Raw genomic sequence first — 13,838 nt, 5'->3', positions numbered from 1 at the left:
AGGGTGAAATTCATTGGCTTTTATATTTAGGGTATCATATATGAACAATAAAAAAGCCAACAAGACTATTAATTGGTCAATAAGAGGTATGGCAATAAAAAAAAAAAAAAAGCAGAGTGCTAGTGAATGGTAGTAACGCAAATAAACAGAGAGTGTTAGGAATTCACACACCCAGAATGGATCCATATGCTTAAAGATGACCTGCTAAGGGATTGAGTGGAAAAGAGTGTCTGAACCTTTCTGTGTATAAAGAAAGGCAGAAAAGATGGAGATGGTGACTCTTTCCTGCTTGTTTTTCTTGTCTTGAAAGCAGCAGGCATGTCATCACTGGTATTCCCTGTGTTTGCCAGAAGACCTCTTGGTGGTCTTGCAGACTGCATCGTGTGCATTCTCTCACTTTAATTGAAAGGGTGGGGATACTGAATCTTTAACAAAGGTGTCTTTTTCCCAAGTGTCAATTAATTCTGTTTGATTAAAAAAGCATTTTAGAAAATCTGACTGAAAATTATTTCTTCTCATCAGTGAATTGCTCAACTTCCATTCTCTTGTGATGTCATGATTTCTTTAGGTCATTAAAGCCCTCAAAATTGATGGGGATCTAACTTCTAAGGTAATTAATAAATTTCAATAGCTGTGTCAGATCCTTATTTATCTATCATTAGGAGGCAAAACACATCCTGCGTTCCATTTTTATACTTTAAAAGATTTTTATTTTTTTTTAGTTACCATCACTGCAGCTTTAATATTTTTCTCATATTTTCCTTGCAGGGATTTTATAAACTAGTTATGTATTCATTCTTCCATTTTATTTTTTTCCTCACTAAGTAGTGCCAGTGTGATTTAAAACAGCACTCTTGTATCTCTGGGAAATTGATTTTACTAATAACTTTTGTCTTTTCTAAATTACAAAAGTAATGCTATTTATTGCCAGTGTACAGGAGGAAACCTAACCTGACCTGGCACCCACTAGTGAAAAAAAAAAATAGTGCTCTCACATGGTTTCACTGTCTCTTTCCTATGACACAAGGAAGAGAAACCAGTTTGGTGGCAGTCATGTACCTGGTCCCATTTTCATCAAGTTTTTTTTTCCCTTTTTGTTATTGCATAGAGCTTTGCGATAGCACTGTAATATACTGCCGTAAGAGCAGTCAGGAGATGGGCAGCCATGACCTGAAGTTTGAGAGAAGTATTGGTATTTTGATGGAGGAAAATCTGTCACTGTTACGTTTCTAGCCTGTCAGGAGACCCTGGGTAGGTGGCAGTGGCAATGGCTAACGCCCCTATTCTCAAACTTTATCGCTCTCCTTAGCATGAGAATCCACACTGCTTTCAAGACTTATTTCTGAGTTTTTACAGCAAGTGAGCTTTAACATAATTGTACTTAATTTGTAATAGTATTACATGTTCGGGCCTATTTTTGTATTTCTTTGCTGTATGATTAATTTCTGAGAGGGGATGGGGGGATTTCTGAAGAGGGTATGCTTGATGACTTGGATCAAAGGCTGCTAGGAGAACTTGCAACAGCTGCATAGGTCTGACTGTATTTTGATAGTGGTTATTGCTATGGTAACTCTGAAGGAACAAGTAAAAGGAAAATAAGGCATAGAGCTGAACTGGGGAAAATAGGGTTAAAATAGTTTGGCTGAGAAAAGATCTTAGAGCATTAACTACTTATAGAGCACGCTGTTACTCCAACATGCTTAAAGGCTTAGAACTTAAGAGATTGTATATTTGCCAGTTTGGCCCAAAATGATAGTATTTAGTGGGAGAAAAGAGGTTTTTGTTAGAACTGTACTATAGCGTTCTTGTACAGCTTGTGTTCCTGTAAAGATCAGTGTATGGTTGCCACCAGAATGATGGAACATGCCACAAAGTGCAAATTAGAATAAGCTGCCACCACTGTATTCAGGTGTTGTGGAAAACTGTTCAAAAAGAAATGCTTTATGTTTCAGTAGAACAAAGTCACTGTTGATGCATAGTCACTGATTTCAGGAGAAGGGAGTTGCCACAATAATATATGTGACTATTAGGTATTCTCTTGGTTGGAGGTTTTATAAATAGATATTTAAACCAAGTTAGCCCACCCAGAAACATCAATGTTAGGAGTCTTATAATCTGTACTTTTATGTGTGTTTGTTTATGTGATGTAGGTTTTCTATTGCTATCTGTATTTATCTGAAATAGGAGATCAGTTGCAAAGTAGTTAGGTCTTAACTGAAATCATAATCCTCTCCAGAGCACCAGATTCTAATGTGGAGTGATTTATGATGAGGAAGAAGCATTTGGATTTTTAAGAACTCTCTGCTTGCCTTGGGTTTGTTGTGTAAATTCAAGTAGCCAGAGTTTGTTTATTTTAAAAAAAAAAAAAAAAAAGCGAGAGAAGTGAAAGCACAGCTCAAGATGGGGTGTTGCATGTCAGGACCTGTAGTTGGCATCTTCATAAAAAGGATGCAAAAAGCTTGCAGAGCCAGTGTTTTTAATGTCATGATATGTATCAGCTACCCTAACTGAAAAGAAGTTAATAAATATTGTGGATAACTTTTGTAAATTCATTGATTTGCTGTGTTAGTCTGAAACCTAGTATTTCATATTTCGGGGGTGGTTGGTGGTCCCATTTGTTTTTCCAGCCTGCATTAAGACAGGCTTGTATAATGATTGTGTTTGATTTTCTACTTCAGTGGAGCAGCGTGACTTCATTGGCGTGGATGACACAGGAAAAAGATTGCTCTTCATGGCTAATGAAGCTGACTTGGATGAAGAACTTGTCATTAAAAGATCCATCCTTCAGAAGTAAGCTTATGAGTCCTTGTAATAGAATCTTGACTTGGGATGGGGGAAAATAACTGTGAACTAGAAGTGATGGTTAAAGATGAGATGGTAGGATGAGAAGGGAAGAGGAAGAAGCAGCTTTTGCAATATTGAGGGAGTAGTATTTTATTATTCATTACATCATTACAACAAGTTGACAGGCTTGTCTGATACCTTTATTGTGAAAAATTCCAGGGGAAGAAAAGGAATGGAGAAAAGGTAATGCTCCTTGAAATGAAGCCAGTATTGCTATAGTTCAGATACAGATTAGATACAGAGATTCAGAAGTGATAGACTTATGTCCATAAATGAAATGCTGGTCTCATTGGCTGAGTCCCAGACAGATTTACAGAGTATCTTGAAGAAGGGATCTCAGGATTTCATGACACTCGTGCAATATAAGGCACGAAACCTCAGCTGTGTTTCCAGGCCCAAAAAGATTCATTAGAGAATCCATGTTACATCCACTATTAAACTGCACTGGGCACTTGGATGGATTTATTAAATATGCCAGACTAGCTGAGCTTCCTGCACAGTGTAATTCGTGTCCATTAGTAGAAGAATGAAAAATGGCTTGTTGCTCTTTACACTCCTCTGTACAGTGATTTTAGTTTTCTCGGACACACTTTGACATTTTTTGTGGAAAGCTCTGCTGGCTCCTTCAGACCCAGCCTGTAGTCTGTCCCAGGCTGTCAGTCAGACTTTCAACTCTGAGATTAGACACCTGTGGGGCAGCCATCTGAGAGCTGGGAAATTCATCCATGTGGACCTTGTAAGTCAAGGATATGGACATCTGGGGTCTGCTCCTAGATAATCTTTTCTGTGAAAATGCCTCTGGTGTGTGCTGTAGGCCACAGCTAGGTGTAATCTTTCCTTGAAAATCCCACTAGCAGATGCAAGGGAGATGCTCTGTGCCCATGGAAAGATGACTCCTCTTCTGCCGGAGTTTACGGATTACCCTAGAAGGAAGGTGGTCAAGACTGAGCCCTGTGTTAACTGCTGTGATGGAAAGAATCCGTCCCAGCGTGTTCCCACTGGTGCTCACCTGGGTTTTTCTTGGATGTGGCAGGGACCAAGCTGCAGGCAAGCCTTCTGTACATACACAGCATAGCGTAGCTGTGATCTGCATAGCGTAGGAAATTCAGCACTGTTGCATTCTGTGTTTTTGAGCAAATAAAGACTAATAGATCTATTTTGGGCTAGGGAGTAATATTTTATCTACTGTTAGTAATAGGCTTGTCTTTATGGCTTTCTCCTAGCACGAGCGAGTGGCTGTGATATGACGACTTGGAAATTGCTGTAACATGTGTGATCTTAGTTGACCTCTGATTTTACACGTTCACCTAACCAGAGGATTCTCATTCCTGTTACCCTATAGCTAAATTAATCAGGCTTTATTCTGCAGGCAAAACTTTGCCTTCAGGAACACCTGTTCAGATACATTGTCTTCAGCAGATCATCTTGAGCATAACTGTGTGGGATTTGGTAAATGTAGTGTTGGTGATACACAGATGGGATAAAAATCTGTATGTCTCCCTGTCTTTCTTACATTTTCATATGCACAGCTATCAAAGCTAATGTAAAGTGTTAACCACCCTCCAAGTAAAGCCCACAGATGATAGGATAGTCTAGAAGCATGAAGAGAGAGATCTGCTAAATGTTAAAAAGAAGAAAAAAAAAATTAAGAAAAAGGTGTTCTCAAGCATCAGGCAGAAGCATTGGGCCAGTATCCACCTGGGTGAGCCTCTGACACCTGAAACCGCCTGCTGTGGATGCTCATGTGCTTTCTGTGTTTCATAGCTACAATCGTGGAGCAGCTCTGAGGGAAGCAACATAGTATATGGAAATTGCCAAATATTTTCAAATGAGGCAATTCCAGGGTAGCAACAACTGTGGGAGCTCTAGGAAGACAAAGTGTTGGCAGCTAATGATGTTTTAACCACTGTGTTGTCTAGACCTGCTCAAACCCTGACTTTCTCATGTGAGAAACAAAAGCGATGCTTAAAATGATCTTTGAAGTCTTTTTTTAATACATCATAGTAAAGCAAGAAGGGGGGAAAAAAAAAGAGCAAGCCCAATCTCGTTTTTCTTCATGGATCACTTGAAGTGACTGACTTTCAGCTACCATGTTGGCTGTTTCTTGATGTCTGGACTTTGTTTTGATGAAATAACAGACTTTGTGGGAAGATGGGAGAATTTCCAGTACACTCATTCGTTCCTCTGTAAAATACAATAGACATCTTGAGGGTGTTGCTTTTGTTTGTTTTGCTTTTAATGGTCCCTTTGAAGGGCTATGGTGGTCTTGTTACATGAACTCTAGAACTCCTTCAGTGCTTGTTTTGCTCTTCAGATCCTTTTCTTTTTCTATTTTCTTTTTTCTCTCCCTTTTTAAGGAGGGGAGTAGAAGGAGGGACAGGGAGGGAGTGGTGAAAGGAATGGGAAGAGGGAAGATGAATTTTTCTTTAAAGCTGGGAATCTTGTTACCGGTAAAAATCTAGATCCCATACAGAAATGGTTCAAAGGACCTTTGGCTTCCCCTTCTCACAGGAGGGAAGTTGTGTTGACAAAACATCCAAAGCTGTAGAACGCTAATTTAAATCCTTGAAGAAAAACCTTTTTCCTGACCTTTGCCTTCTTCCTATCATTGGATTTCACGCTCTTCACTTTCCTGCCATAAAAGAGCAGCTGGTGGGGAGGTACAGGGGAAAACACACATTCTCATGAGTACCTGTTAAGTATTAAATATTTATTTGCTCTTGACTCAGGCATTTTGTAATAACAAAAGTGTTAGAGTGAAACATTTTAATAGGATTTCTAAGTTCATGCGTAACCTGTTATTCTCTTTCTCAGTTTGGTTAGGATTTCTTTTCCAGATTTGTGTGTTTTCATCTGTTTTGGGGTTTTGTGAGTTGTGGATAGCCATTTTGGTTTTGAGAATGCCCTTCCGTGTTACATCACAGAAAGAAGTCTGGATTTTTCTCCTTTGCTTGCCAGAGCAAATCTGGCAAAGCTTTCCATTCAACTGTTAAAATTGTCCTTCCCCCTCTCCCCCCCCCGTTAATTACCCTGATGACAAGTCCCACAGGTAGCATCCTCCCTCCAGTAAACAAGTGCAAAACAGCATCAAATACATCCATCCAGGCACATTTTGGTGTGCATCAGGATGGGCCAGGAGACAAATTTATTGGTGGTGTCTTGAGAGACTAATGCTGCTGGGGAAAGCATTTTCAAGGAAATGGTTCCCTGTTTGGGTAATGAGAGCTTATAAAAAGCCATGAACAGCCTGTGCATGTCATTCACTTTGGCAGATAGTTGCAAGATGAGATACTAGAATGAAAGAAATACGGTTTGGGGAAGTTTTGGAGCCAGTTTAGGGGCCTTTGAAGAGCAAAAAATAAAGTTATGTGCTCATCTCTGGAGCCTGGTTTTGCCGGTGACATCTCTCTGACTTGGGTCTTGGCAGGATGAAGGAGTGAGGAAATGATGAGAATTCCATAGCTGCCGCCTTTGCTTTCGGAGGGGGCAAAGGTATTTGTTTTCAAAGCATGATTACAATGGACAGGGAGCTTTTTGCTCCACCTCTGATATTTATGGTCATGCAAAGTGAGACAGTAAAAGACACCTGTTGGAGCAGGTCTAAATTTGGAGCATTTCCTTTTAAGATCTTGTGGGCTGTGTAAGGGTGAGTTCAGCCTTCGTGGGTGTTCTGTCTGCACAGACGCAGGTGCAGGGCTTCTCCCAGAGAATATGTTAATAAATCACCATGACAATTCCAGCTACTTATTACCTCATATGCTTCAGACAGAAAGGAATACCTCATCTATAAATATATACAGTACTAGCATTAGTAACCCTGAAGTAACAATACAGATCTGTTTTTAAGATAGTTTAATAAAAAGAGGGGGGGTAAGATGGGGAAGTTTTTTATTCATTTTCCCCTTGCATCATGAGAGTATAAATGAATGCTGTAGTACAATTTTAGAAGTCAGCGTTGCCAAGTGGGTAGGTAATGGGAGTTCAGGAATAGCTTTGATACACTTGATTTCCTTTCTGTTGCCTTGGGATATTGCCTTTTTTTTTTTTTTCTGCTGATAATTTGTTTTAAGTAAGTGGATCATATGTAAACACACCGCAACTTCCTTTAGTGTTTCTGTTCGCTGAAACTGCCCTCCCTGGGAAATTGGTATCTCTGAAATACTCTGCCACTCCTATGGTGGTTCTTTTGGGTTTTTTTCTTTTAAAATCTACTTCCATGAGAAAAGCTGGGAATGACACAGGTATAGGCAGATGCTCCACTGTGTAAAGCATCCTAAACTAGATCATGGGCAGATGCCTTCTTCCAGGTCCAGCTGTGCTGGTGAAGGGGGCCACCACCTCCAGCCTGCCCCCAGATGGATGTATGGTTGAGTACTTCATAAGCCACAATGTGTCAAAATGAGCTGCGTTACTTTTAATAGACTAAACAGCAGGAATTTGATAACTTGGTTCTTTTTACTTCATGCATTAGAGAGTGGTCCCCACAGGCAGTGCCACTGTCAGGGAAGGGAGGGATGCAATAACCCAACTCAGTAGCAAAATCCTGAGGAGCAACTCAGGGCAGACGAGGAGGCAAAAACTCTTTGCTGGGCTCAGCTGTCTACATGATGAATATGCAGTTATTAGCTTTGGTGGCAGTCCGTGTTGGAAAAATCAGTAACAAAAGTTTGCTAATAGTGAAAATTACTAAGTTTTCTTTGTATTCAAGTGATATTTTGAGGAATGCCATGGAAAGATGTTGGACATATCTTTTTTCTCTAAAATGTGGCTTTTAGGGACTGATGCACAGATCTTCATGTCTTTCCTGTTAGTCCACATCTGCTCTTTTCATAAATAAAAATAACATTTTCCGACTAACATCTAGAAGGTAAGTCAGGTTCTTCCTGACTCCTCCATCATAAAAAGTAGAAATTGTATATGTTGATTTAGGTCATAATCCTTTTGCAAATGCACAAGTCAGAAAAGAATCTGGTTCCCCTTCGCAGAACTGCATTGGTTTCACAGTACTAGTAGGAGTTTAGAAAGTTGTAAAAAGTTATTTTAGCCAGTAAAGCAAGTGGACCTGACTCCGAATCAAAACAGGGGAACTAGGTCTATTGAATTCACCCTGTTGAAGAGGGTGTGATTTTTACATGCTAACTTCTCAGACTATAACCACACTTTAAAAATGTTGATGTAGCTTTAATCATAGTTCTTTACAAAAGACGATTTTGCTGAACATTTCAGGAAAATATGTTGGCCTGTGAGTTGTTGTTTGAGCCATGAGTTGGGAGTAGATGTTCTCAAGATGCTCTTGGAGGTCTTGCTTGCCTGTTTGGAAGTTTCTCAGTTCACTAAGAAGTAGCTGCTGTAACTAAAAGGCATCCATTTTCTCAGTGTTTGCCCTTTTCATTATGCTCAACTTGCTCTGCTTTTTCTGTAAATATGTTGGGGATGAGTGTAGCCTTCAACTTCAGAAATGGAGTATTTTTTAAATGATTTATTGTTTTTAAAGTGGGTGTAGCCAAATATAAGGAAAACATTTTAATTCAGTGCTTTTATATGTTATGCTTGTACAATAAACATGGACATAGTATCAAAGCAGTTCATGAGACATTGACTTTATATTTTAAAGAATATACTGCTATTACTGATTTTTAATACTGTTACTTCCACAGGATTTTACTGTGTTTTGCTGCTGCCGTGTTATTTTATTCATTCAGTGGGGGAGTTGAAAGGAATGTACAACATATCTAGGTCCTATTTATAATAGAAAGGTCATGCCATGTCTTGACAGCTTGTACAGGTAAGAAGTCATGAATCTTAGAATCTAGAATATTAGGAACGACTTCTATTGAATGTAGCTATAGAGAGGCTTTATTGGCAATGGATTTAGTTTTACTGCAAGATTCTTGCCAGTGCTACAGTACGCATAAGACTACAAGCAGAGAGCATGAGGCTCAGAATTTGGTTTCTAATCGTCAGTAAATGTATGTTGCACGGATCGTCATTAGTCATTTGTCTGTCTGCTGTGGTCTCAGACCAGCACTTAGCCGGTGATTTGGTTTTACTTTTCGGAGGTTTCAAAGGAGGAAGAACTGACTGTATTGCTTGGACACCCGTGAGTCCATGTGACTTGGTAAACGCAGTGCTCTGGATGAGTCATCAGGTTGGACAACACTGAAGTTGAATCTCTCTCATTGTTACTCTAAGCCAGGCTTGGGCCTTGAAAAAATGACAAATGGTCTGTTCAGTTTAGAAAGCTGTCTTAATATTTTAATATAGTTGCCACTGTGTAGTTTTTAGCAATGCTGCGAGTTAGTTTCTTTTGCGGAGTTGATGGGAAATGCAGCCGTCACCAGTTGCTTTTGTGATTACCTCAATTGATCCAGATGAAACCTGTAGGATCAAAAAGTTCCGCTGAATGGTCTGGTTAGGGATGAGATGCAGAATGATCAATTATTTGCTTTTAATGTACGTTTTCAGCCATAGCATGTATTCAGTAGAGCTGCCTGTTGAAATCTTAAGGTTTCAGCTGGTGTCCAGTGGTCCCAGAATTACAAGTACGCAACAGAGGGGCACAGACTCCTTATTGTTCAGTTGGGATGATACAGAGAAAAAAAAGCCAAAGGTCAGAGGAGTTATCCCTGCTTGTGCAAGCGCTGTCAGGCTCTCCCCTACCACATGTCCACCATGTGTTCCTCATCAGCGGGATGTGGAACTCCATGACGCAGAGCAGACTGGAATGCGGAGTTAGTTAACACCCGCCGTTGGGGAATTTATCAGCCAATGTGGAATAGGAGGGGGAGGAAACAGCCTAGTTTAAAGCAAAGTAAGGGTGAAATGAGGCATGTGACTGTTCCTCTTCAGTTAAAAGGTTTGATTCTGCTTGGGGCTGAGGTCACGGCTCCTGAGCCCAGCCAAAGCTTGTGGTTCCCTTACTGTTCTGCATTACTGTTTTTTGGGGGTTTTTTTTTTAATTTTTTTTTATTAATCCTTTAAATTGTCATGCTTGGTAGAAGACTTTTGCGGTGGTCTGGAGGGAAATACCCTTGGGATTTTTGCAAGGAACCATTCATCTAGGTTATTCTAAGAAACCCAGACTGTGAAGAGCCTTTCCTTCATGCTGGTCACTGAGATCCCAAATCACTAACTTGCAGGGATACATAAAAGTGTTAGCTTGTCCATTAAAATTAGCTACACTTGGTATCAATTGAACTGCAATTGCATAATATTTTTAGTGCTGATTTATTACACTTACTTCATGGCTACTGTGAACTCTAACCTGGATGATTTACTGTGATGTTTAGCACTGCTAAGAATACTGTAAAAGTCATAATGGAAAGAGTCAGAATATACAGTTAGCTGGTTGAAGGTATATGTGTGCCCACGATCCTTATTGGGTTTTCATTCTATTTTACTCGCAGCAAATATATATCTTTCGAAACATTTCCATTCATTCAGAATACAATGCTGAATTCCCTCTTGAATAGCTGTTGTGTGGTTCTCCCCAAACAGCATTGTGCTGGCAGTTTCTGGAATTACACAGGAAATGAAGAGCATAGCAAACTTTCCTTTCTCTTGCTAAGACATGCTCCCTGGGAGTTCTTCCAGTGGATCAAGTAAATAGCAGAGATCTATTCCTAAGGGCAGCATGTCCTCTACATTTCTGCTTTGAGAAATCCTAATTTTCGCTGGCTTTAAATCCTTCCCTTCTTCATCAAATTTATTGCACCATTTCCCCAGCTAGATAAGATTAGATAGATTCCTTTTACAAGCAGTAAAACTTCTTATCCACTTGTCTTAGAGATTTCTTATAGAACTCTCTCCTTCCCCAGTCACCAAAGATTAAATACTCTGTTAGGAATTAAGAGGAGATGGCTATTAGACCTTGATATGTGAACTGGCAATGCAGAATTCCATATCTTGCACAATTATGCATTCTAAGTATAATTTACATGTACCTGCATATTGGCCAGTAATAGCTGTTGGTATTACTTGGATTGATCATCTTGAAACCCTTTAACCTTTTAAAAAAAACATGTGAGGGGTGATATTCATAAGCCAGGTTAGTGGAAGCTCAGGATTTTGAAAAATCTGGGTCAGTCAATAGAGAGATTTAAAAAGGGAATAATTTAGGGCCTTCAGACAGAAAAAATTTGGCTGATGGACTTTAATTAAACTCTGAGGATTGGAAGCAAACCACTAAGAAAGCAAGGGAAATTCAAGTTAAAGCTCAACTTCTATTTTTTCTGCATATAAATCCTCTAGCAGCTGGTGATATTTGCAAGAGCACAAGAGACTGTCTTTCAGTATTCCCTTTGATTTTTTTTTTTTCCTTTGCTTTATTATTCCCAAGGTGTAGCATGAAATATCATTTCAGAGGCCATGTGTGTCCCTAACTTCTCTGCCCCATCTCTATGGTACATGTGTTTATACATGTATGCATATATGTGTAATATATAGCTTTGTTCGCTAATGTATGGGTACAGCATTTCGTGGGGGCGGGGGGGTTCTTCCCTCCCCCCCCCCCCCAATTAACTGCAGCATTTCTGAAAATACCTCTGAAATTCCCACCTCTGTGACTTTGAGCCTTAGCCAGGTAGAATAGTAATAACAGAATCACGGTCAGCGGTGCCATAAATTTCAACTAAAGTATCGGGCAAGAAGGCAGATTTCTGTTTGTACTGTTGTTAGAGGTATTTATGCAGGGCAGGTCTTTCAGCAAGTGTGATTATTTTCAGAGAGGCCCTCTCTCCATTCTTGCATTAGAATGTGCTGGGGATGTGTGTGGGGAACAGCACCTGACGAACAGCAGCCAAACACAAGGAATAAAATCCCTTGGGAATGAGACTTCTCTTTATGGCCATTTTTCACTTCTAAGTCCACTTGAAAAATACTGTTCTTCAGGTAGATCTCCTTCCTAGATCCCTGGGTTAGCATTTGGGAGCCTGCCATTTTCCCAGACCAAGGAGCTACTGAAGACTTAAGCTTTTCAAGTAGGAAAGTATGCAAGCACATATTTTGCAGCACCAGACGCTATTGAAAGAATAATGGACCCTTCCCACATTCAACTCCATTCTTATTGCACCCGCTCCCAGACCTCTGGAGCCACTGTGCTAGCAAATGATTGCATTCTGTTTCTCTTCCGTAACTCTTCCTAAACAAAATGTTAATTGAGATGTTGATTTATACAATTTAGATTCCTTTGTTAAGTCAGTGTAGTTAAAAGTAGCCTCTGGCTATTGAGGGGATAGATCAGTGAGACAAATTAGTGCTTGCTGGTATGTTTTTCTGTATCTTACATTTGAGAAAATAGTATATATTTCAAATTTAAGGAATATGTCTCTTGCATGTGTGTGTTTTAGATGTACCCCATGAGAATGTAGCTCTAGAACTCAGGATTCTGAGTGTTTTCTGATTTATGTTGTTATATGAAGGAAGCAACCTGAAAAAAAAAGTAGACTGGCATTTTTTTCGCTATGCCCTTGAAGTTTGTCAACTGAAAAGAAGGGATTACTATACTAGGGATGTTCTGTAGATTCCAGGCTTTCATATGTGACAGGAATAACCTTGTGCCTGCGGTAAAAAAATGACTTCTCGTGTCCTGGACAACTGTTGACCTAAAGGGTTTGCAGAAAAGTTGCCCGACCTTCCTTCTCAGTAACCTATCTTGGTTAGTAATAACCTTACCTTTGGAAAAAAATAGAAATGTTAATCTGTTTGATTGTTGTAGAGAGACATTAAAATAAGCAACCTTTGTGTTTACAGAGGACAAGTTCTCTTGTTCTGCAGGTGATGTGGTGCTGGAAAGGGTTAAAATTAACATGATTTGATGTGCTATGACCTCTTTGCACTAAGAATATCTTTTAATTAATATACAAAGAGATCTCACTTCTCCAGTTGGCTTTGTGGCCTTGAGAAGTCCACTTAATGTTTTTCTCTCATACTTTCTTTGCTTTTTAAAATGAATGCAGTATTACTTTCCTGTCTCATAGGGGCATAACTCATGAATGTTTGTGTCAGTACTGTAAATGTGAAATGCTGCTCTGAGTACAGGGTATTAACTGTTGGCTTTTCTACATTTAGAATCAGAATAGTACTTGTTAAAATGACCTGCAGGAAGCAGCTGATATAACACTGCATACAGCATGAGCTACAGATCATGCTTAAACGTAGATTTTCAGTTTCAGCACTCGCGTTTCTGCATGTCAGAAGCCAGGCGTATTTAAATGTATTATTACATAGTTTATTGTGTGTTACGTTGTTATGTACTGCTATTATTATCACTCCACTGTCTGTAATTTCCTTTCAATGTACTCATTCTCCAGTTTTTCATACAAAAGCACCGGACATACAGTGAGTAATGAGGTATGTTTTCTTTTGTATTAACAAGCCACTACTCCTGAGTGTGCACGATCAAATGTAGATAGGTGGTTCCTTGCATACCCATGAACTGGTTTTACAAATGCTGCCTTGAGTCTGGCACAGCTTGTAGCAGTGCACCTGAGCTAACATGCGAGTGGCTGTACCACTGCCAGAGCCAGCCTCTGCTCAGGCAGAGCAGCTCCTGAGCTAGCGAGTTCTGCAGAGGCTCAGGGCACACCGTGGAAAGTACCAGAAGGACTTGGTAGGGGCCAGTTCTGGTGCAGAAATAGTAGTATCATCTAGCCTTTCTCAGGCCCATATTACTCTGGATAAAGGGGAAAAAAGTAATTATGTTTCTTAATTCTTGGCGTTTGCTGCTTTCCAATGGCAGTTTGGCCACCTAATGGCAGCTTTTAAATTCAGAGATAAGAATTGTGGTTTTGTTACCTGTACGTGCAGCTTTGGTCAGCACTTTCCAGTTCCAACAAAATGCAAATATCAAACGAGCTAATCTCTTATAGTTCTTCAAATAGAAGAAAAGTAATTCCCTTTAGAAGGTGATCAGTCCAAAGACTAACTGCTTTCAATTCTCCTAAACATTTTAGGAGCATGACAACAATTTCCTATGAGTGATCTGCTTTAAAAGA

The 13,838-nt window shown here is 39.7% G+C and overlaps 1 protein-coding gene across 1 annotated transcript in view; it reads left to right on the top strand.

Moving 5' to 3' along the window:
* The window catches only part of EIF2B3 (eukaryotic translation initiation factor 2B subunit gamma), a gene marked incomplete at both ends in the record, with an annotated part of 102,100 nt that overhangs the window by 24,739 nt on the left and 63,523 nt on the right, over window positions 1–13,838 (top strand). The window contains one exon of the mRNA XM_082002712.1: window positions 2,679–2,790. Coding sequence (XP_081858838.1) covers window positions 2,679–2,790 — 112 coding nt within the window. The remainder of the gene's footprint in view (window positions 1–2,678; window positions 2,791–13,838) is intronic.

Source organism: Phaethon aethereus (genome assembly GCF_964289735.1).
Source record: "Phaethon aethereus genome assembly, chromosome: 8".
Lineage (NCBI taxonomy): Eukaryota > Metazoa > Chordata > Aves > Phaethontiformes > Phaethontidae > Phaethon > Phaethon aethereus.
This window is presented reverse-complemented; position numbering and strand designations above follow the sequence as displayed.